The sequence below is a fragment of the Camelus ferus genome, chromosome 32 (genome assembly GCF_009834535.1).
Source record: "Camelus ferus isolate YT-003-E chromosome 32, BCGSAC_Cfer_1.0, whole genome shotgun sequence".
In the NCBI taxonomy this organism is placed as follows: Eukaryota; Metazoa; Chordata; class Mammalia; order Artiodactyla; family Camelidae; genus Camelus; species Camelus ferus.
This window is the reverse complement of record NC_045727.1, coordinates 22,077,291-22,100,434: the sequence shown is the minus strand read 5'-3', so window position 1 is coordinate 22,100,434 and position 23,144 is coordinate 22,077,291. Positions and strand designations below refer to the sequence as shown.

The following is a 23,144-nucleotide window of genomic DNA, read 5'->3' as shown; positions in this document are numbered from 1 at the left end:
TTCTCTTTCTCAGTGACTGCCGTCTTCCTTCTAGGCTCCACTTCTCTTACTTATTCAGCTAGTCTCTTACTTTTCATTTCTCATGCTTTCTAAACTACATTTTCAAACTCATACAAATCTGATACTACTTTTATGCTACCCAGAGTAATTAAGTGGCTGCCCATTGCTCCTGTGACTTGCCTAGTAAGCACATTTTTCTTTACCCAGTGAGTCCCCGAGTGGTGTGGCCCTGCTCCCTTGCTGATCTACGTGTCGTCACTTACCCCAGCCCCCTGTTACGGCCATGGGACTTCCTCGCCCAAAGCACTCTGCGCGCTCCACTCTTGCTCTGAGGCTTACGTCCCAGCTTAGCTGATTTCTTCTGGGAACCAGGAATAAAGGTGTCTAGTGGCCATGATCAATCAGAAGGTGGTGGCGTTGGGGTATATGAAAGAATCAAGGCAGTCTTAGAACTTCCTAGTAGAAATGCAGTTTTAGTAATAAGTGATGGCTTCGATCTGATGCATTGAAGATAATATCTAGGAAACAGTGGGAGAGGAGGGCCTTTGGAAGGGAAGATCATTAGTCAAATCAGTTTAAAAAAAAGTTTAAGAGTAATATTAAACAAATGAACGTGCTAGTTTTTCAGATTTAGGGGGAAATGTTAAAAGAACTGACAGGCTGTCATTTAGGCACTGAGAATATAGAATCGGGGTGGAATCCCAAAGCTCTTTAATTAAGAACTACACACTTAAGGCTCTTTGGTGAAATGGAGAATAGGGACCCTCCTGAAACCACTGCCACGTTTCTGCATGTGTGCACCCAAGTGAGCAGTGTGTGAGCGGGGGGCTGGTACTAGACCCCTAGTGAGGAGAAGAGTGCGATAAAGTAGGAAGTACAGATCCATGGGGATGAGGCCAGTTGTGCACGTTGTACTTGGAATTTTCTGTTCTGAAATAATTTTCCCCTGGATGGTTGGTGAAGAGTTGAATGTAAGACAAAGTCAGTGACGGGCTAGAATTTGTGGTCTCTTAATTCATGGCAGTAGGTGGCAACCTCGTCCGCATGATAGGAATGAGGAAGGGACAAGTGCCTTAGCCTCTTGAGAGACCAAGACACATGAAATGGCTATGATGATACTACTCTCTTGTACGCTAAATGGAGATGTGTGATTTTTGTTTAATAAGAAGTTGGAGCTGAATTAATCAGGGCATTAAAAGATGCTAGGAAGAGCGTACAGGAGATGATGGGAAAGCGGATCTTTAAGCCACGGAGCCAGAGAGTCTAGTGCGGTTAACGCCGGTAAAGTCTGCCGTGGCCTCGAACCGCAGGGCTGAGCCGGGGGCCCAGGAGCTGTCTCATAACGTACCTTAGATCAGGAACATCCGCATTTTTGTTTATAAGTTGTGAAAACTCATCTTAGTGATTACATGTGGGGAATCTTCAGATGGGAAATTTCATACTGCTAAACTGAAATTCAGCTTCACAGTATCAACATTTTGTGGAAACTTTTCCTAATTAAACATGTCCTGTCACGCGCACACTCTCCCCCTTCCCTGCGTTGTCTGACAGTGAGACTCGTTTGTGAACTAGTCCTCGCTGTGACGTGAGTGGTTGTGGCAAAGCTGTGCTGAGCCGAAGGCCTGGAGTCACACCGACTGCCATTTCTAAACCACGGAATCAAAAAGTGCAGTGAAGAGAGCTGACTAAAAGTCAGACCCGGAGCCTTACTACCCGTGACTATCTAATTTTTTTAGGAAAAAAGATGAGATACTCAGCAAAATACATAAATCTCAGCCTGTTTTACATAGGATTAAAAACACAATTTTTATACTTTACTTGGAAACTGGTACCAGCCATGCTGTTGGCATCGTTCATTTTAAAAGCCTTTCTGCCCATTGACTTGTTACTGAGGCATTTACTCTGAACAGCGATCCCTTTCTTCCCTTGAATAGCAATATAACCAAGAAATCACCGACTTGAAGCAGCCAGTTTTGGTCAGCCAGCCTAAGAGGAGGAGAGGCCCTGGCGGCACGTTACCCGGCCCTGCGATGCTTATTCCTGAGCTCTGCTACCTGACAGGTACCGCCGACCGGAGCCTCGAGCTCGTCGGCCCGCTGTGTGTCAGAAGCCACGCAGCACCCCCCCCCCCCCCGGAGCCCTGCGCCTGCTGGGTTTCCTCGGAATCCTGTCACGTGTCACACCCTGCTCTCCCGGCGCTTGTGCTTGTTCCTCTGACCATTTACCTTTAAATGTTCTGCTTGAAGGTCTAACTGATAAAATGCGCAATGATTTTAATGTAATGAAAGACTTGGCTGTTCATACGAGGCTAACCCCAGAACAGAGGCAGCGGGAAGTGGGGAGGCTGATCGATTACATCCACAAGTAAGGCATCTGCGCTGCTCTGGGGGGTGGTTTCCATTTTTACTTTGTGTGGGTTTGTGGGGGTGACAGAGTAGTTTGTTTTCATTTTGTATTTGTTCTATTGGGGGGGGTTCTTTTTGTTTCTAAGGGAGGCTACTGTCTGTCAGGGATAATTGAGGCGAACCTGGTGGTAGCCTGGGGTATTTCTGATTCTTAATAGAAGACTAGGAGGTGAAATTGGGACAAAGCTGTCTTGTTATGGTGTCGTGCTTACTTTGAGGAGATAGTGTGGGCATCAGGACTTTAAAGGGTGTCACGAGGGGAAACGTGTGACGAGAGAGCAGACTGTCCTGCGTTCCCGGCAGCCTCGCTGGGGTTTCAGTCCTGAGAAGCAGTGATGTGCACTGTAGTTAGTTGCAGTCGGTCTCTCGTTGCACGTGCATCCGTTTTTGCTGTGTTCCCTTGCATTTAATGGCGTATAAATGTGTTAAATTTACAGAGATGATAATGTTCAGAGGGAGCTTCGAGACTGGGGTTTGAGCTTTGACTCCAACTTACTGTCCTTCTCAGGAAGAATTTTGCAAGCAGAGAAGATTCATCAAGGTGGAAAAACAGTAAGGCTTTCTTCCCGGCGTCAGCAGGCCGGCTGGGGGCGGGCGCCCGGGACAGCAAGCACCAGTCACCTAGCTGCACGCCTGCGTCCTGTCCCCTCCCTGCCGCGTCCGCCCGCTGTCAGCCCGCGTGACGGCGGCCCTCGGAGCGGGGCTGGGTGCCCCTCACGAGGAGCGCTCCCCGGCCGTGTGGCTGCGCTTCGCCTGGGCCGTGTGCTGGTTAGGGGTGTATGTTCAGTATTGCGGTGCCTTTTATATTTTATCCTCAGAAAAGGAAAGCAGGTATTCTGAACATTTTTGTGTGTGTAATTGAAGCCCTACAAGCTCCAAAGTTTTAAAAAACTTTTATAAAAAGCTATGCCCTTCTGCCTTCTAAATGTTCTATGAATAACAACCTAGTCACGCAGCGCGGTATTTTACTTGCAGTTGTTCTTGTCACCCGCCGTAGTAGAAGTCTGCGTCCCCGTGTGAGCGCTGCCCTGGGGGCACCCGGGGCCCCGTGCGGGGGACGCCGCCAGGCGCTCGCCCCAGCCTTGCTCGCTGTCTGCCTGGCCGTCAGCTGCCGCCAGAGCGCGCTTTCGGTATCTGACCCCTTGGTCATAAAGCTGCTTAACCTTCAAGGCCTTGTTTTTCTCACATCTTTATCGTGAGGGGAGTAACCTGTCCTTGTAAGATTCTAGGAAAGATTAAAGAGGACTGCAGCTTGGTGTACTGAGCAGTATTTGGTGCAGGTGAGCACTGAGTGGCAGCTGTTAATATGAGTGTACTAGAAACAAAAGTGCCTTAATCCTTTGAATACATTTTGTGTCTTTTTTCCCCACTGAGGGTGTTTCATTTGTCACTGCAGTTCAGATTTAAGAGTAGGAGTCCAAGGTGTAGAATACGCCACGGTAGGATTATAGAAGACAAAATTTTGGCCTTATCGCTGAGAATTTACAGTGGAACTCACAGTGTCTCTGAACTTTTTTCTAGTTTGACTACAATCCACAGTTTGCAGATTGGTCAAAAGAAACAAGAGGTGCGCCACTGATCAGCGTTAAGCCGCTGGATAACTGGCTGTTGATCTATACTCGAAGAAACTATGAAGCAGCCAATTCATTGATACAAAACCTATTTAAAGTCTCACCAGCCATGGGCATACAAATGAAGAAAGCAGTAATGTAAGTTCATCAAGTCATCTCTGCTCTGAAGGGTGATTAGTACTCACTTGGAGGGTGTGGGAGCTCAGACTGTCACTAAGATCATTAAAAACATCAGGTTCTCTTAGTTTGCAGACCTGCTGCAGCTTCTGCAAGGTGCGCACAGAAGCTGGGTAGCAGCCGCGGCCACGGCCGCGTGAGAGAGCCCAGGGGCTGTCCTCAGACTTCCTGCTGTGTGTGGGACACAGTCTTCTGACTGCATGGCTACTCTGGGTGTTTATTTCATTTTTTACACAGAAGCGTTCATGGGTTTTTTCTGTAGGAACCTTTTGTGCATAGACGTTTTTCGTTACTTTTTCTGATCGTTGGATTATGTATTTCCGTTGCAGGATTGAAGTGGATGATAGAACGGAAGCCTATTTAAGAGTCTTACAGCAGAAGGTTACATCAGATACCCAGATAGTAAGTAGCTAATTGATAACGTAGGCAGTTAATTGATAACGTAGGCAGTTGACCTGGAGTCAGTTGTTCTAAGGGGGATTTGTAAATCTTAGAAGCTGAGTTCATTTTTCTTAATGTTAATGTTAAAATTAGGTTCCCAAACCAGCCGCAAAATACATACTTCGCCTTCCTAAGACAGCTAAGCTAATGCTGGCTCTAGTTATGCACCTAGAAATTTGTTGTCAGTGCACTGCCAACAGTGGGGAAGGGACAGAGAAAGCTACCTTAAATTTACCCAAACTCACATGCTTTCACTATTCCAGAGAATCTGGGGGAGGAAACTCACGAGAGGAAAAATCAGTGCTTAGTTGTTTGGCACACACAGTGTAATTATGGAGTACATTTGTAATTACACTTAAGTGTAATTAGTGAGGTGACAAAGACAGGTTGAATGATAAACGACACATCTGTGTTGCTTTAAAACTAAGAAATGAATGGCTTCATCTCATCTGTTCCTTTTAGTCCTTCATCTAGTACTTAAATGCCATCAGGTTGTGTGGAAACAGGGAGACACCCGGGGAGGAAGATGATGGTTTGGGACTGTGGAAGAGAAGGACGCGACTCTGGGGGTGTACAGTGGAGAGAGAGCACAGCAGTGAGGGGAGAGCAGAGTTGAGCCCCGGGACTTAACTCGGAGCCCCAGGGTTTGGGCAGGGGTGGGTGACTTGGTTGGCTGGTTGGTCTTTCCAGCTTTTTTGAGATGTGAGTGACACGTAACAGTGTGTACATTCACAGTGTACAGCGTGATGCTTTGGTATGTGTCTGTGTTGCAGAATGATGACTCGGCAGGGTTTGTTACACCACTTCCACCATCTCACACAGTTAGTGTTTTTGTACACGTGGTGATAGTGTTTAAGATCCACTCTTCAAGCAGCTCTCAAGTGTGTAGCACTGGGGCCTCAGAACTTCCCTGGAGCTAGAGGTCTTCCCACCTGGGTGGGCAGGGCTGTGTTTAGCAGGCACTGCATTTCATCTCCAGAGTTGCCATGGACTTCCTAGGAAATTCTGTAGTGTGATCATATTCTCAAGCCAGAGCTTTTAAAGTTTAAAAACGATGATTCCGGGTGGGTCATAATTAAATGAAAAGTGTGAACATTTTAGAAAATCTTTTAAATCTGTCAGCTGGTCGGTTATCACTGACTTGTTTTGCCCTCTTCCCTACTTCTAAATTGTTCCCGGCTGGTGATAGAGCATACTCAACTAAGTTGTCAAGTTTTAATGACAGCTCAGCTTTGCATCGCTTGCTTGCCGTGATTTCTTCATTAGCATCTGTCAGACTTAGTTGAGCATAAGAAGCGACATCTAAAAGTGAGGGTCCTGCTTGTTGGCTGCGTGGCAGAGATGAGTAGTGACTGTTCATACCCCCCGGGGGGGGGGGGTTGGTTTCCCGTCTTCTTCCTGGAACTTAGCACCAGTTTCGTAATGTTTGTAATGAGGACATTTTGTTTCTAGGTTGTTTGTCTGTTGTCAAGTAACCGGAAGGACAAATACGATGCTATTAAAAAATACTTGTGTACAGATTGCCCGACTCCAAGTCAGTGTGTGGTGGCCCGAACCTTAGGCAAACAGCAGACCGTCATGGCCATTGCTACAAAGATTGCCCTGCAGATGAACTGCAAGATGGGAGGAGAGCTTTGGAGGGTTGATATGCCTGTGAGTTTGATTTAATTGGTGGATAAAAGTTTTCACTGTTATTTAAGAAAAACGGATTTTTAAAATATTGCTGGTATTCTGTTGTGCTTGAAACTACCATGTTTTTATTAAAGCTAAAGCTAGCAATGATAGTTGGCATCGATTGTTACCATGACACCACAGCTGGACGGAGGTCAATTGCAGGGTTCGTCGCAAGCATCAACGAAGGGATGACCCGGTGAGTGGGCCCCAGTGGCCATGGACGAACTGTGGGGCGCAGGCAAGAGGGCCGGTGTCTGGGGCGTCCGGAGCGTCCAGGGGTGGTGTTGCTTCTTTATGGTTAACCTGCTTTCTCTTGTATCAGATCCAGTAAAACAGCTGGGAGAGAAAAGCAGCCGTTAGCTGCCCTGACATGTCAGCGCCCTTCCCTGGCCCTTAATCTGTAGTGGCCGCACCGCGTCTCCCGTTCACTGAGTGTCTGTATCTGGGGAGGATGCATCTCTTTAACTGTGACTGTCACTAAAACTTTGTTGGATAATTTGACCACTGAGGTGTTCACGTTAGTTTTATTTTGGAAAACCCACTTCAGGTTACCCAGTCACTTGTATTTCAACATAGTGAAATTATCTTTTGGTGCTTTTCTTAGAATTGATGGAATTGCCAAGAACAGGAAGAATGAAAATTGAAGCACTGATGTATTAGCATTACAGCTGGGCATATTTCAAGCTGTTTTATCTCACAAGAAGAGCATCTTGTGTCGAGAGTATAGGAAAAAAGTGTAGCAGTGAGAGTGCTTCTGTGTGCCTTGAGGTGTAAACCTGGGAGGCATCTCTAGCCATTATGGCTTAAATTTTATTTTCCCCTCAGTGATGGAATTATAATGTTGATTTATAATGAAAGGAAACTTTGTATCATGTTAATTCTGTTTAAGATTTCATAGAGGAAGTTGACAATCATGATTGCTGAGGGTGAAAATAAATGCAGAGCAATTCAGAGGGAAAGACTTGCCGGCAGCTGCGTTCTCACCTGGGTCGTGTTTCCCCCCGCACAGCTGGTTCTCTCGCTGTGTATTTCAAGACAGAGGACAGGAGCTGGTCGACGGGCTCAAAGTCTGCTTGCAAGGTCAGTCTCCTGCCGTGTGTCCAGTCTGGCCTCTGAACTGGGGTCTTCGAGAAATGATAAGACTATGTTTCTGAAAAAACTGGGCCCAGAATTTGATAGAAACGCCATTTTTGCTCTGTGCTAACTTACTTAAAACTTCTCTGGCTTTTCCCAGCTGCTCTGAGGGCCTGGAATAGCTGCAACGAGTACATGCCTAGTCGGATCGTCGTGTTCCGGGACGGCGTTGGGGACGGCCAGCTCAAGGCGCTGGTCAGCTACGAGGTGCCGCAGTTTCTGGACTGCCTGAAGTCTGTGGGGAGAGGCTACAAGTAAGCACGCGAAATGCAAAGCTTTCTCCTGGTTAAACTGCACTTTTGTGTCTTTGAAAGTAATATCATGAGGTGAAAGGTAAGCGAGAAGCTCACGTTGCAAGTGCAGTGGGGCTGGAGGTGGTGGAAGGGGTGGGGCACGTCTCGTGGAAGTTTCTTCGTGGCGGACAGGCTGGAGGCGTAGAGCGGCTGTTCCTTCAAGGAACGACACGCTGAGACGCCTTCACCGGCCGTCTGCCTGATGCCCCTCGCCTAGCGTCTTGTCCCAGCACACGCAGAGGTGTCCACAGAAGCGTTACCGGAATACGTAGTCTGGGTAGTCTTAACGTACTCTGTCTCAGCCTCGTGGTACAGTGAGTACTGTTTGGTTTGTGAGCTCGGCTGGATGGGTGCTTGGTGGGCAGGATGAGGGTGTGTGTTTAGTCTCATGGAGGGAGAAGTCATCCTTCTCCCCCCGGGCCGCGGGCACAGCGCAGGGCAGTGAGTGCTGCTCGTGACAAACGTGGCGTGCGATCTCCTGCGCAGCCGGGCTGTTTGCTGCCCTCCTCTGCCCTCCTGCGGGGCCTCCTGCCCGTGCTGTTTGGCAGGAGATCACGTATCATCTCAAGATAGCTGCTCTCATAGGTGACATTGTTTAACTTTTTGCTACTTTCTTTATCAGATTTTGAGCAAGTTGAGATGGGGGGGGTGCTGTTGCATTAAGAGCTTAGTGCACAATAAAGGTTTGTGGAAAATCCAGGAAGCTTGTTCCTGTGTGCTTGCACGTGAGTATTTAAATTGGTTATTTTTGCCAGACTTTCTTAGCCAACATTTGTTGTCATTATGAAAAGTGAGGGATTTTTAAATTCATCTCACTGTGCCTGGGCTCAGTGGCCCACAGGACGATCCTGAAGAGCTCATTTCTAGAAGAACCGGAGCGTACTTCCAGGTCTTCTTTGGTCAAACTCTCAAAGACTCCTAAGTATTGACCACATGTTTCTTACGATGAGGTCATTATGTCAGTAAGTTCTCAGAGCAAGTCAGGGGCGTCTTTATCTCTTCTGAAGTAATTCTGTTTTAGATTAAAATGCTAATAAGCATTTTTTAAAGTATTTTGAATGTTGATGTTTTTTCTATTCTCTTGAAATTCTTTATTTTCTCATTAAAATAACAGTACTAATTTCACTTCATTTTGGGCTTTGAATTTCTGTGAGCCTTGTTTTGGGGTCCTCCTCAGGATTTCTGTCCACATGGGAGGGGTGTGGTGTGGTGGTAGGGAGTTGGGGAGGGCGCAGATGGACTGCAACTTCCTTAGTCTCTACTGCTTAGTTTCAGTTATTACTGCAGCACTCAGAATTTCCTAGTCCTAGTTGCCTTTTCCTCATTCCTAGAGAAGAAACTTCTAGAAGAGTAGGGGCTACAGTGCAGGCTCCCCGCACTCCCTTTCGCTGGATATTTGGGGTCCCAGGAAGTGTACGCTGTTGTCCCCACTGGGGCTGCTGCGTCTCTGCTCCTGTGAGTCTTTTGAGCCCTCTGAGTTTGGTTCCCGGAAGGATTGGCAGAAATAGTTCTTAAAGAGGAGGTTGCAGCCCTTCAGGTGAATTTCTGTGCCCCTCCTTGTGGTGTTGTATTGAGTTTGAGGAGGCTGGTGGGGTTTACTTGCCCACCACCCCTTTAGCAGACAGGAGCCCACTGTTGCAGGGAAGGGGCGTGTAAGTTGACTGCTGGACTAGTGCACAGCGGACCAAGCATGAGGTGGATTCCACATTGTGAACTGTGCTGTGATTTGGTGGCGGCAGAGATGAGTGATCAAGGGCAGTATGTCTTAAATCCCAACTTGGCCTTCATCTGTGAAGCAGGGGCGGGCGGGGGGGGGGGGAGCAGCTGACCAAGGTGCTGAAAGGAATGTGAGACTGTTGAATGTGCTTCACACGGTATCCGATGTGCACTCAGTAAGTGGTAGGTAATCCATCTAGAAAAAAGTTTATTTAAAGTTGTATATAAAGTAAAATAATATCCAAGAAATAATTATTCCTTATTTTGAAGAAATGGCAGAGTTCAGTCTTTAATATTTGTAATTATTCTTAGAACCACAGTATTTTTTAATTGAAATGTTAACTCTTTATAAAGATGCATCATGTATCAGCTGATTTAGAATGGTATAACAACAAATCAGAATGCCACTTCAGCATACTTGAGCTTGTCTTTCTGCCCTCATGTTTGCTGCCTCATTCCTTGTGATGTCACGGGACTGCAGTCCACCTTGTCTTTCAGTGCCCAGATCCGTTGTCCCTGGGCAGCAGCAGAGCTGCATGGGTGGGTGGTGATATTTCCAACAGTGTCCTCCTTTTGCTTAAGTAGACTCACCCTCCTGTCCCTTCTGCATTTGGCTGTTGCTGCCATGAAGGAGCACATGAGGTTTATCACTCAACAGAAGTTCCCAGTTTGTGATCTTTTTGCCCATTAGTCTAGACTGTGAACTCCTTACCCAGTCAGGCAATACCAGCCAGGTTCATACTACATGTAAAGAAAGCCCTCTGCTTCCCAGTGTTTAGGATAAAGTGTATTTATGGTCTTAAGGAACTAATGTTCTAGCTGGAATAAGGGCACGGGAAAATTGGGGTATTGATAATCATAATACTTATCAAATCCTTTTTAGCTGCCAGCACTGTTCTAAGTGCTTAACATGTTCTAATTCATTTATTCCCAAGTGGATAGTGCATACAGTGCGACTGTTTCAGACAGTGAACTTGAACCTTTAAGAGACGAGTGGAAAGGATGTGAAAGGTATTCAGGCTGAATACGTCCTGCCCATCCCAGACTGCCCTCAGCAGGGCCAGAAGGCATGTTCCCGGCAGCGGATCTGAGCTGAGAGCTCACAGAGCTGAGAGCTCACTCGCGGGAAAAGGAGTTGTCTTGTCATAGGAAGGCCACCTGGAGAACAGACTTGGGGAGGGAAACGGTGAAAAGGAAGGGTTCCAGCGCTGATTATGGCAGGCTGAAGAGTGGCTGAGCCATGAGAGACAGAGACACAGAGCTTCCCGTATACTGTGAACCAGTGATTTTGAAGGGCAGTAAGTTAGACTTGGATATCATTAAATTAGCTTACCTGTCTGAGATTTTAGACTTGACATCTTACGTTCCACATAGTAGAACATGCCCACTGAAAAGTGTTTCAGGTTGTGAAATTTAAAGACACGTTGGCTCTAACATTTTAGTGTGATGGGTGTGTCATATGTGCAGCCTAATGATTAAACGTGTCCGTGACCTTGTGTCACAGAGCTTTCTGCCCACAGCTGACCCTGGTCCCTGCTCCAGCTCCTTGCAGTTGTGGAGTCTTCCTTCACGACGTGCGTAGATAAGATGCCCCAAGAGGGGCACGCACTTCTTTTTAAACGGAGTGTACGAATGTATGAATGATTTAGTGCCCCGAAAAATATGACTAAATGTAGTTACATTCATCACGATCTTAAGCCCAAGACTAACGGTGATTGTGGTGAAGAAGCGGGTGAACGCCAGGTTTTTCGCGCAGTCCGGAGGGAGACTTCAGAACCCGCTTCCTGGGACGGTCATCGATGTCGAGGTCACCAGGCCAGAATGGTGAGTCCTTTGTGATTGGGTGATCTCCCGCTTGGTTTTCTAGCATAGCCTCTCTACTTGACCGACTTTAATCTATTTACTTTCTAGTTCTTACACTGCATGTCTTAGAAGTACTGAAGTCTTTCACTGGTTTGGTCTAATATTACTGCCATGATGTATCAACTTAGTGTCTGGAATGGTGAACGGAGGGTTCCGTGTAGTCTGTCCCTGGGGGAAGGGGCTCTTTTCTGCGGTGGTAACTGCACACACAGAGCTTGAGGACTGCTGCGGGTTGCTCTTGCTTTTTTTTTTTTTTTTTTGACATATGTAACCTCATTCACAGATTCTTGTTTTCTAATAAAATTAAATGAGAAAAGTGTCTTCTTAGTAAACAGCGCTTTTTATGCAGCTACAGTCTGCCATGGAAAAGCCAACTAGAACATTCAGGGGGACCCTGGCGGGCACGGGCGATGATCTTAGCACACAGGGGCTCAGCTGTAGGGTCGTGAAACTCGGTTCCTCAGAAGCACTTCTGTGGGGAACAGGGTACAGGGTAGTGGGTCATGCTCATGAGGGCAGCTCATCGGCCAGTCCAAAGTAATGCCTTCCTCATGAGAGTGGACAGCTAGGACGATTTTTGTCTTTATATATAAAATGTTGGAGCCTTTTTAACAAAGGGCGACTTTAATTGGATAAGATGTCAGCCTCTGTGCAGAGTTTAAACAGGGAGCACTTGCCCTGCGTGCGCCCCGGGCAGAAGCAGCGTCGCTGTGCTGAATTTATGTAGCAAGTGGTAGTAATACAGAGTCTCACTCTACGTCGTCCTGTTGCGGGACGGTTAGGAATTGTTTTCAAGAACTCTTACCTTGGATTCTGACTTTTCCCAGGCAGGTGTTAGTGATGGCAGGGCTACAGAAGGGCTCTGACCTTTTAGGGAAATTCACTGAGGGAAGACAAAATGGCTAAGGTATTAGCAAGTTCATTTCCTGCAGGATTTTCTTGAACCATTCAGAATGACCTCGTGATACTTTCCAACAGCACTGCTACTCTGATAACCAAACTCAGCTGTAACAGTTGACCTGAAGACATAACTGATTTAGACAATTTGGGTAAAATCCAAGTTGAATTTTAAAGTACAAAGAAATGTGATTCCTTTTTACTAGATACCACTTAAAATTTAACAGCTGCTGATGCTGCTCAGATGCTTGGAGAAGTCCTCTTTGAATGATAATATCCTTGAATTGAGAGCCAAGGTTTTGATTTTAGCTCTGTTGTGCTTTCTCTGTTCTTTTGGGCAAGTCACTTAACATTTCTGAAACTCTCATTTTTCTAAATAATCTGTTGTAGATCAATTCTGACTTTACAGTTTGTCTAGTTTCACTGGGCAAATAAATTAGAGAGTTAATTTCTTAATATCTATCAAGTCAAATTACAATGTCTCTGGATTGATGGTTAATTGGTACCAAGAAAATGAAGTACCGATGTGACATTCCTTTACATTTGCACTGCTTGGTTCTTGATTCTGGAACTGTTCCTGCTCTGTCATCTCCCTCAGATGTGGGGTGGGAACAGGGACCTGTCGCCGTGGGCACGTCAGAACTAGCAGCCAGGTCCAGTGACTGTTGACCGCCTGAGGCACCAGTGACAGACACTGATAATACACATAATAGTGGTATCTTAAACTTTGACACGTAAGCATTTCAGAGCGCTTTATCAGTAAAGTTTCTGACCTCAAGGCAGCGCATCACGTAGGAGGTCAGGTTACGTCAGTGTACAGGGCTTTTCGCTGTCAGAAGCTTGAATCATCTTGATTTTCACTTTCAAAGCATAAGCCTTGTGTCCGTGTGGCTTTTTCCTTTTGTCACGGCAGGTATGACTTCTTCATCGTGAGCCAGGCGGTGAGGAGCGGCAGCGTCTCCCCCACGCACTACAACGTCATCTACGACAGCAGTGGCCTGAAGCCGGACCACATCCAGAGGCTGACGTACAAGCTCTGCCACGTCTACTACAACTGGCCGGTGAGTGCGCCCTCGCGCGCGGCCCGGGGCTCGCTTTCCAGAGGCTTCTGTAGCTAGCGCTGAGATTTACAACCTAAAGGAGCTAGATTTAGAGTAATAGGACCTCTTTTTCCCTCCACTAAAGGGTGTCATTCGTGTTCCCGCCCCCTGCCAGTATGCCCACAAACTGGCCTTCCTTGTCGGCCAGAGCATTCACAGAGAGCCAAACCTGTCCCTGTCCAATCAGCTTTACTACCTCTGACCGGCGGAAGAAGACAAGACGTAGCTGGTTTTTCTTTCTGAAATTACAACTTCGGGATTTTTTAAGCTTTTTTAAAATTGTATCTTTCTGGATGAAACCTGGGAAGGGACTTAGGAGCTCCAGAGTCTTCCTTCCAACATTGCCATTAACTTATTTTATAGGTGAAAATGAGGGTTTTATACTTTATCTTGTTTGGTTCTCATAAACATGTGAGGATTTTTTGTTCTGAAAAAATGTGGATAAGGTATTTTGTATTTATAAACAGACTCTCCTAATCTATTTGGAAAGTAGGGATTTTATTGAAACTGCTTTCAGGAGTGGGCACGTCCTACGCATAAAGCTACATTGACCTTATGTTTGAAATACTTGTTTTGAATTTAAAGGTGAGAAAAGGCATGAAAGCGGGAAGCTCAGTACAGTCCAGAGGTAGGGTTGTGTTTGGCTACCCGATCATCTCGCTCTAAAGCAAAAGCTGCCATCAAATAACCTGCACGAGGCGTAGGACAGGCGTGTGGCTGGCGGGAAGTGCTTGCTTTTTATTGCATGTCTGGGGCTGGGTGTTACGGGGTCAAAGAAAGAGATAGCTGGAAGTTTTAAATTTGTGTCCAAAGGAACATTTTAAGACTCTTTAATAAAAAAGGCCAGTAGTCTTTATTAACATTACTATTTATTTATTTTTTTTTTTGCAACTGGGACATCATTCAGTTTGTTATAAAATAAAATTGCAGTGATTGTCTTCTTATCTGAGTAACAGTGTAGTTTTTGTTTTTACCGAAAGCATATGCATTTTCTTTCCATTTAATTTGATTAAACTTCTGGGGAGTACACTCAGAGGATATGATTCCATTTTCAAAGCTAAATTAGTGTCACTTAATGAACCTCAGTGTCAGAGTGAAACTCTGTCAGGAGGTGCTGCAACCTGCAGCGTTAGTAGTGTTAAGACTGGAAATCCGTAGCTGGTAAGGCAGTGCAGGCTCAGAGGGCCGTGTGTTGTGAAGTTGAGCAGTGCAATTATTCACATCTGCATTCTTGTAGGAATTTTCAGGGAATTTTGCAAAGAGCAGGCTTGAAGTTAATGTGTACGAACACCCTTGAGCATTGCTTCCAAGTGTGGTGAGTGGAAACACGCACGGTCGTACACAGGCCGCCAGAACTGTGACTGTGGCTGAAATGGGCACGGCTCAGCCCGGGTGCGGGTCTCACCGTCACCGCGCTGCTGCTCACCCAGTAGCTGCCCTCTGCAGTTTAGCCTCATTACCGTATTATGAATGAAAACCACTTATTTTCCTTTTAGTTCTTTGAGGTAATAACTGTTGGTAACACTGTCCTTGGCTCCTAGCCTCGCTCCCTGAGCCTAGTTGATTTCTAAACATTAGAAGGAAAGAAACGTGGGATCGTGACGGTCCGGAGGCAGGCCAGGGAGACAGCAAGGCCGATGATGAAAGGGGCTGGCTGCTGTCAGAGCGTGGAGGCGTGTAAGAGGGTCTCGTGATACAACTGTGAAAGGTTGATTGGGGCATTTTTTTATTTATGGATTTTTATAGCTAGTCAGTAACTTAATAAAGTCTCATACTAGCAGGTTTTAAATTAGCCCTTAACATTGAAAGGCTTTAATATCTTTCAAACCATGAAAAATTGGTGAATGAGGTAATTGTGGAAAGTTGTAGTGTTCAGATGACCCCCACTGCATCATGAAGACTTGGGTTTTTTTTGACAAGGGACATAATCTCAAGGTAGTTTAAGCCAGGAAGGATGCTGGTCGGCTCTCTTGGTCGTCCTGGGCAGTGGCTCCCAAATTGACTGTTCAACTTGACCTCGTTTGCTTTGTAATATCACAGGCCACTGAGCTCCAGCCCAGCCCCGGCAGTCAGAACGTCCAGGGCGGAGGCCGGGCAAGCTGTTAAGTGCCCCCCAGGTGACTTGTCTGGGAAGTCTGGCAAAGGCCAGTTGAGAAGGTGTATAGAGCGTGATTGATGGACTGATGCTGGGGACCCTGATCTGCTTCCTCCTGGGCGGGTTCTGCCCAGATGGGGTTGCAGAGGCTGTCACGGAATCTGGCTTTGTGTCTCAGCCTCACTGCAGTGAGAGGAGCACCTTTTCCACGATGGGTGTAGCACCGCTCGGGCTGTCTGCACACCCTGGGACCTGAGGGACGTGCTGTCCTAACAGGTACTTGGAGTTGTTGGCTGAGTCCCGTCTGGGGGTGGTGAAGGAGTGGTTCCGCACAGGAAAGTTCGGGTGCTACAGCCAGAAGGTGGAATGGACGCGCAAACACAAAGGATGCCTACTGGAGGGCTGCTTTTAAAGGCAGCCAGCTTCTTACAGTGGCAGCAGGCGCGCTGGTGCCAGGAGGCAGGCGCAGCGGAGTGCCTGTGAGGGAATCCAGTGCAGTGCTTTCCAAGAACAAAGCGAGAACGCTGAAATCCAGGTTTCTTCCTTAAGAGAGAAGCACGCACACCTGAATTCAGCTGAAGGCTTCAGCGTTAAAGACACGCAGGCCCTCCCTTCTCAGTGCCTGGTCTGACCCGTCAGCCATGTTGCGGTTGTTACTCAAAAGTGCGTTACAATAGGCAGTCTGCCCGGATCTCTTCTGGGTGCACAGAGGTTTTTCCTCAAAAGTCAAAACCTTTGCCCCTTAGTGAAGCGTTTGTTTGTTTTTTTTTTTTTTTTAACATGGTATTCCCTGGAGCTCATAGAGGTTTGTCTGAGTATTCTGGAATTTGTTGGCAAACACTTTTTCAACACCAGTTTCAACCTGGTGCTATGTGAGTCTTCAGAAATGTGTATATTTTTAAGGTTTAATCCATTCACGGAGCTGGTGTTGTCATTCCAATGCAGTATTTCTAGGGCTGGGTTTGGTTCTGTTTGCATTCATCATTCCAATCCAATTACTTAAAAATCCAGGGCGAAAAAGAGAGAGATTATAAAATTTTCTAGCGATCAAGTCAGTGGAGAGTGCAGGCGCTTTGCAGTCAGGCGATGGCGCGGGCTTGTCCCCCCAGCGCCTTGTGCCTCGTTGGCAGAAGTCAAGTGGGAACCCCAGACCCCGGCCCCCAGAGACCTCCCGCCCCCCCCGCCCCCGCCTCCCCGCCTGAGAACTTCTGTCCCTGAGGTCACCTGTTTCAGACCAGTGTTGCCTCTTTGGACACCGTCCTCTGGGTGCTCAGAGGTCCTCTGCGTCCGCCGGGGCCGAAGGTTGTGTGTCAGCAGCCCCTCCTTTGACAAGGTTCTCTTGCTTCAGCACACCCGCTCTCCCGGGACACCGTTTGCCTGTGAGTGACACGGGCTCGCCTCTCGTCCGTCTGGGTTGAGAGGTGGGGCGGGTATCTCAGCCCTGCTGACACGCCCAGGACTCGTCTCTCTGGCGATGCGGACCGTCTGTGCTCCCAGCCCTGGTTTCCTACGACCAGCTGCCTCCCGGGAAGCGCTGCTGCTGCGGTTCTCAGGCTTCTTTGTCTTGAAACCTCCTTAGCCTCTCAGATTGCTGAGGGCGCAGATTTTGCTTCTGGTGGCTACATTCACTGGTACTTGTATATGAGAAATTGTTTCTAAAACAGTTCGTAAGCCTGTGTTCCAGTAACTGTTAGGACGATGCTGTTGTGTCCTGAAGCCTCCAGAAAATACTGTTTACTTGTGAAAGAATTAGAGTGAGGAAGGCGGATGAACTCTTAGTGTCACTGAGTTAGGTCCTGTGGCCCGTCCAGGGGACGCCCTCTGCCCGGGCGGGGAGGGCTCTTTTCGCTTGAGGTTCACACAGCAGGAGGGAGGCGGAGCTGAGGGCGGCGCGGAGCCGGCTTCATTCAGTGGGCCAGAGGGTGGAGAGCAGGGGTTAGCTCACAGAGCAGCTCCTTGTCCGAGTGGGCGAGGGGTTGGGCTGTAAAGAACAAGCACGGGGGCGGGGGGGGGCAAGGCTAGCGATGAGGAGGCCCCTGCGTTCTTCTGGGGAAAGGGCGGGCCTTGCAGAATGCCACCCTCCTGCCCTGTTTTGGTCTGCAGCTTCCTGCTGTAGCCATTGGAGGGTGTGTCACGTGGGATGCCGATGCAGGAACATCAGCGTAGGGGAGAGACCTCAGGTCTGCTGAAGGTCGGGTTTGTTGCCGTCTTTGTTGCAGCTGATTCTGGCTGGTTTTTGGTTTTCTCTTCGCATCTCTTCCTTTGTGCCTGGACCTTGGGACTTAAGGAGACATGTTAGTTCCTGTTCAAGGGAGAGGCTGGTGGGTTTTGAGCAAGGGCATGGTGTCTGCTCCGGCACCGGTCGTAGGAAAAAACCCTGAGAGACCTAGGGGTCCCCAGGCCACGCTTTGAGAACCTCTGGGTGAGTAACTTATGCCTGAAGCTGAGCTGTGACTCCCCTCCCTGGAGCTCCATTTTTCCAGATGTTCAGGCCAAAACCCTTGGCCTCTTCCTTGAGCCGACTCTTTCCCATGGCGCCCTTTGGGCTCCCCGTTACATCTTAGGAGCTCTGCCTTCACAGTGTTACGAATGTCCAGCCACGGCTCGGCCCCTGTTCTAGCCGCCTGTCTCCTCCGAGTCCCTTGAACTGGTCTGTAACAGAGCGATGGAGCCACACATCTTCTCGTACCTGCACTGGGTGCCCATCTCCAAAAGGCAGTCACCATGAGGGCATGGCGTTGTGGTCCTGCCCTCCCCACACTGCCCGGGTGCCCTCACCCCACCTCAGGGCCAGATTTCCACGTGCTCCTTCAGGTCAGCTAAGCTGTCACCAGCAGAGGGACCACCTTCTAAATTTTCAGCATCGCACCAGCATAGAGGTGCACCCTTTCTCTTCTCCCCAGCCTTACTGGTATCAACAGCATGTTACTTGCTGTGCTTTTTCTATTCCCCCAACTAGGATGCAAATGCTTCTAGGAATCCAGGAGGACAGAAACCTGTCTCCCCAGTGTCTTTACCAATGTCTGACGCATGGCAGTTTCTCAGAAACTTACTGAAAGGATAAATAATGCATGTAACCCTTAACTCAGTAACTCCCCCCCCCCCATATTCATGCATTTGTGTTGAGGGACCCTTCTGTCCTCTGCAGTAGCTCTGCACCCTGGCTATGTGTTCTGGCCACCAGAGGGCTTTAAAAACTCCTAGTGGCAGGCCTCCGCCCAGTTCTCTTAAGACTCTCGGTTTGAGACTTGGACATAACACTCAGAAATGTTGGCACCAGCTGGACTGAGATTACGCCAGGCAGAGAGGTGAGCTCATCCGTGGGCAGCAGCCAGTCAGGCTTCCAGGAAACCCGGGTCCTAAGTCCCAGCCTCCAGCTGCACTTCAGCACTGGATGTTCTGCCGTTGGCCTGTTTTCTTTGTGGGCACCGGGAGAAGCAGGCCCATCCAGGCCCCGTTTGCCAGTGCTCCCTACCCACCTAAGTCCAGTGGGAGGGCTGAGCAGGTGTGGCAGAAAGGAGCCCTTGGAGGGGCCACGTGGGCTCGGCTGTGGCGCGGCAGGGCTGCCTCAGGACGAGCAGGCACGTGGCTCCTGGCTCTGGGGTGCAGGGAGATGGCAGCTGCCCAGGAGGCCCCCGGGCCACAGAGCCCCTGTCTTAGGAACGTGCGTGCCTTCTTCCTTCCTGTTAGGGCCTCTGGCCTCGGGCCTGTGAGGCTGGGGCATCAGAGTAGGAAATAAACCTCCTCCTTTCTGGACAACACAAGAATCTTCGAGCACTTTAACTCAGTTGTCTGTTAATCAGCTTATACACTATTGCTTTAAATCAACTTTCTTGTAATTTACACATAAGTGAATTCAGTTTGATGAATTCTGACAAATGTATACACTCCATTGTCTCTGTCACCATCAAGATTTAGAAAAATGCTCCGTCCCACAGAAGGTTCCTTCCTGGTTCTTCGCGAACGGCCCTTCTCACCTTGACCCCAAGCGGCCAGTGATCTGCACTTCACGGTCTGCGTGGTGCTTGCTGAGCCGGGCACCACTGGATGGCTGTGCTCATGCTGTTTGATCACAGGGACAGATAGAATATTTGGATGCTTCCTATCTTGGGCTACTCTAAACTATGAAAAAAACCTGTTCAAGCCTTTGTGTGGACATAGTTTTACTTCTCGTGGATAAATACATAGACGTAGAGTTGCTGGACCTGTGTGCTCATGTCTCTGCTTCCACGAGCCGTTGTGCCCTGCGCTGCGTGAGAGTTCCCGCTGCTCCGCATCCTTGCGATGCCTGGTGACGTCGGTCTGTCCGCTCTGGTGGGTGTGTGGCGTTACCTCGCTTGGATTATTCATTGCATTTCCTTGCTCACTGACACAGAATTTTTGTGTGCATATTAGCCATTCTTATATCTTCCATGAAGTTCCTGTTCAAGTCTTTTGCACGTATTTTTGTAATTGGTTGGTCGTATTGAGTTGTGAATTTTCTTTACGTGTTTTGGATACAGATGTTTTTGTCAGCCATCTGCACTGTGAGTGTTTCCTCTCAGTTTCTGCCTTGCTGTTTTACTTTCTTACGTGTCAGAGAGGAGACGTTCTTCACCTTAGTGAAGTCCAGTAATCAGGGCTTCTTTCTTACAATGTGTGCTTTTGCGTCCCATCCATAGAAGACATCTTTCTAGCCAAAATTCTCCTATGTTTTCTTCTAGAAATGTTATAGTCTTAAGGTTTTCATTTATGACTGTGTTCTATTTTGAGTTACAATTTTGTGTATTATGTAAGATTAAGGTCAGTTTCCCCACCTGTAAGTCCCCCTTTTCCTGCAGCATTTCTGGAGAAGACCGTGTTTCCCCCACCGAATTGCCGTGGCACCTTTGTTGAAAATGAACTGGCTCTCTGTGAGAGCCTCTGTTTCTGGACTGCCTGTGTTGTCCCACTGACTTACGTCAGTGTTTTACACGGAAGCAGCACTGCCTTGATCACTGCAGCTCTGTGAGTCTCACGTTCAGGCAGTGTGCGTCTTTCAACTCTGTTCATCTTTTTCAAAATGGTTTTGACTATTCCAGGGCATTTGCATTTCTGTACAAGTCTTTAATCAGGTTATCAGTTTCTAGAAAAAGCCTGCTGCGGTCTTGACTGGCATTTCAGTAGAACCAGTAAATCTGCTTGGGGGAAAGTTGACAATCTAACAGTATTGTATGTTCCAAACCGTGCACATTACATACCTCGAAGTTTCGGGGCTTTCTCATAGTCTCGAGGCGGTTCCTTACCTTTTTCAGTATACAAGTCTTGTATATATTTTGTTAAATTAGTCCCTAAGAATTTCATGTTTTTGATGCTGTTGTAACTAATTACATTTATTTATCTCATGTCACTTGTATCTGTATTTTTATTTGTGATTGTTCCCTGCTGGTTTGTAGAAACACAGCTGATGTTTGTGTGCTGGCCTTGGACCCCAGCACCTTGCCACGGTCACCTGCTGGTGCTGACAGCACTCTGTAGGCCCCGTAAGTTCTACACACAGTCACATCACCTGCAGACAGGCTGCTTCACTTCCGTTCAGAAGTGTGTGACTTTCCTCCTTGTGGTGCTGGCCGCGAGCCCCGGCGCAGTGCTGAGCACGCGGAATCACACGGACACGCTGGCCATGGCTCTGACAGAAGGGGGACGTGGCCAGGTTTTCACCGTCAGGTGTGTTGGCTGTTAACTTTATTAAGTTGAAATAAACTCCTTTCTTTTCTTAGTTTCCTGAACAGGTGTTGATTTTGTCCAGTGCTTTCCTCACATCTACTGATGTGATTAGATAGCTTTTCCATCCTGTCCTGCTAATACAGCAGAAGACACGGGTTCTGCCTCCAGCGTACTGAGCCAGCGTTCAGTCCTAGGCTGGACCACGCAGAGCCCAGCGCGTCCTGCTTTTCACATGCTGTTGGATGCGTTGCTGCTAGCATTTTGTTACACTCTTTCACGTCTACACCCGTGACGCTGTTGGTCTAGCGTTCTTACAGTGTCTTTGTCGTTCTGGGCTAGCCTGCATTTCCGTGTTTTAGGGAATTTGTGAGTATTTTCCAAAGACTTAGTCATGGTTACTTTCACTAGTTTTTTTTTTTTTTTTTTTTGGAGAAATGGTCATTTCTTTTTATTCTGGTGACGTGTCTACATAACAGAGTTTATCACTTCAGTCGTTTTTAAGTGTGTAGTTGCATTAAGTACATTCATGCTGTTGTGTAGACTTTAATTTCTTATATTGGTATTTATTAAACTGAAGTTTTAAAATGTAAGACATTCCACTTGATCTAGCATTTCAGTTTTTTTTAACTTTAGGTCTCCAGAATTTATTCATCTCACATTCCTGGAACTTTGTGCCCTTTGCCCAGCCTCCCCCCACATTCCCCACCCTCGGCCCCTGGCAACCACCTGTGCTTCTGCGTGTTGGAATGTTTTAGATTCCACATGTAAATAAGATTATGCGGTACTTCTTTGTCATCAATTATTCAAACATAAGTTTTTTTTTTTTTGTAGATGTAGTAGGTGGAAGCATAATTCAGTGTGAAGGACACTATGATAGCAGTTATAATTTTATATGCTTGTATATAGTTTCATAAAGTTATGCATTTAGATTATATTTTCATTTTGCCATAAGCCTGTTGGTTTTACCTCTTGATTAGAATAAGCCCTATTATTTGGGGGATTTTTAAATTACAGGCTTTTAGGAAAACGTGTGGTGTATGAAATGCTAGGTTGTATTTTAGTATTTAGTTGGTGTAGCTCTTTATTAGCTCATTTGAATTCTAAAGTTGCCAAACGGAAATATTATGACTGCGGTTTGAATTCACTCTCGAAATCTTTGTTGCACATGAGTATTTCACCAGAAATACTGGCTTGACGCTAATTTCCTTTTGTTTGCTGCTGAGTGGATTGTCACCAGTGATGCAAGTGTGACAGAATTTTGTAAATGACTACCCAGACATAGATCAGAATTATTTTCAGAAAACAGTAGTGCCAGAAAAGGTTAGAATTTTTCTTGTATGTATAGGAGAAAGGAGCTCAGTTATGCTGTTGTGGTAAAAAGTGTTTAAAACAAACGTACAGAATAAACAGCACTGTATAAAATAACATTTTATTTCTATAAAATATTTTACACTAGCTGTACACATGCACACACCCACACAGAACTTAACCACACATTAATTTCCTTTTAATAAATTACCACATACTACTATATTACAATTTACAGTTTTTGAAGACACAATGGGGAAAGCTCTGTCATTCATTTATAAACCTTCCATAAATTACAAAAGAAAGGCAGTCTGAAAAGTATGTATAAAGAGTAAAAACAATTTACAAGTGGACCAGAGGACCAGAATTACAAAGTAGTAACCATCAAACCCATCTGCCGGCAACATTGTAAATGTGTTTTTGTTCAGGTGCCAATGGTGAAGGTCAGTCTGGAATCAGTCTGAACAGACTTAATTTAGGATGTTTTTGGTGTGGCTTATGCGTTACGTGGATTGCTTTCCGTGTGTGCTGTTTGCTGCTGACTATTTGTGTATGGAGTTCTGACAGAGAAAGTAACGAAAATCCATATGCCACAAAATGTAACACTAAAAGCAGTGACTATTACCAGCTTTCTGGCACACTGGAGTAGTGGTGCTTTACCAGAGTCACTTCCTCTCCTCTCTGAATGATCTGAGTAAGTAAACATTTTCTGTGTTGCCTGGCTGGCTTTGAAAGATGAAAAGCCGGGATCTTAAGTGTGTGCAACTCGATTTCAAAGCGCTGTG

The 23,144-nt window shown here is 46.9% G+C and overlaps 1 protein-coding gene across 5 annotated transcripts in view; it reads left to right on the top strand.

Moving 5' to 3' along the window:
* Positions 1–23,144, top strand: part of PIWIL1 (piwi like RNA-mediated gene silencing 1) — a 54,445-nt gene that overhangs the window by 17,994 nt on the left and 13,307 nt on the right. For 3 of the 5 annotated variants that reach the window (XM_032471874.1, XM_032471878.1, XM_032471877.1), the window contains 11 exons: positions 1,935–2,061; positions 2,247–2,364; positions 2,843–2,957; positions 3,927–4,114; positions 4,483–4,555; positions 6,047–6,247; positions 6,361–6,464; positions 7,278–7,348; positions 7,503–7,656; positions 11,110–11,235; positions 13,085–13,232. In XM_032471874.1, the coding sequence (XP_032327765.1) occupies positions 1,935–2,061; positions 2,247–2,364; positions 2,843–2,957; positions 3,927–4,114; positions 4,483–4,555; positions 6,047–6,247; positions 6,361–6,464; positions 7,278–7,348; positions 7,503–7,656; positions 11,110–11,235; positions 13,085–13,232 (1,425 nt within the window). Of the gene's footprint in view, positions 1–1,934; positions 2,062–2,246; positions 2,365–2,842; positions 2,958–3,926; positions 4,115–4,482; positions 4,556–6,046; positions 6,248–6,360; positions 6,465–7,277; positions 7,349–7,502; positions 7,657–11,109; positions 11,236–13,084; positions 13,233–13,356; positions 14,582–20,780; positions 22,946–23,144 lie in introns of those variants that run through there. The other 2 variants (XM_032471876.1, XM_032471875.1) reach the window with 2 other exon arrangements.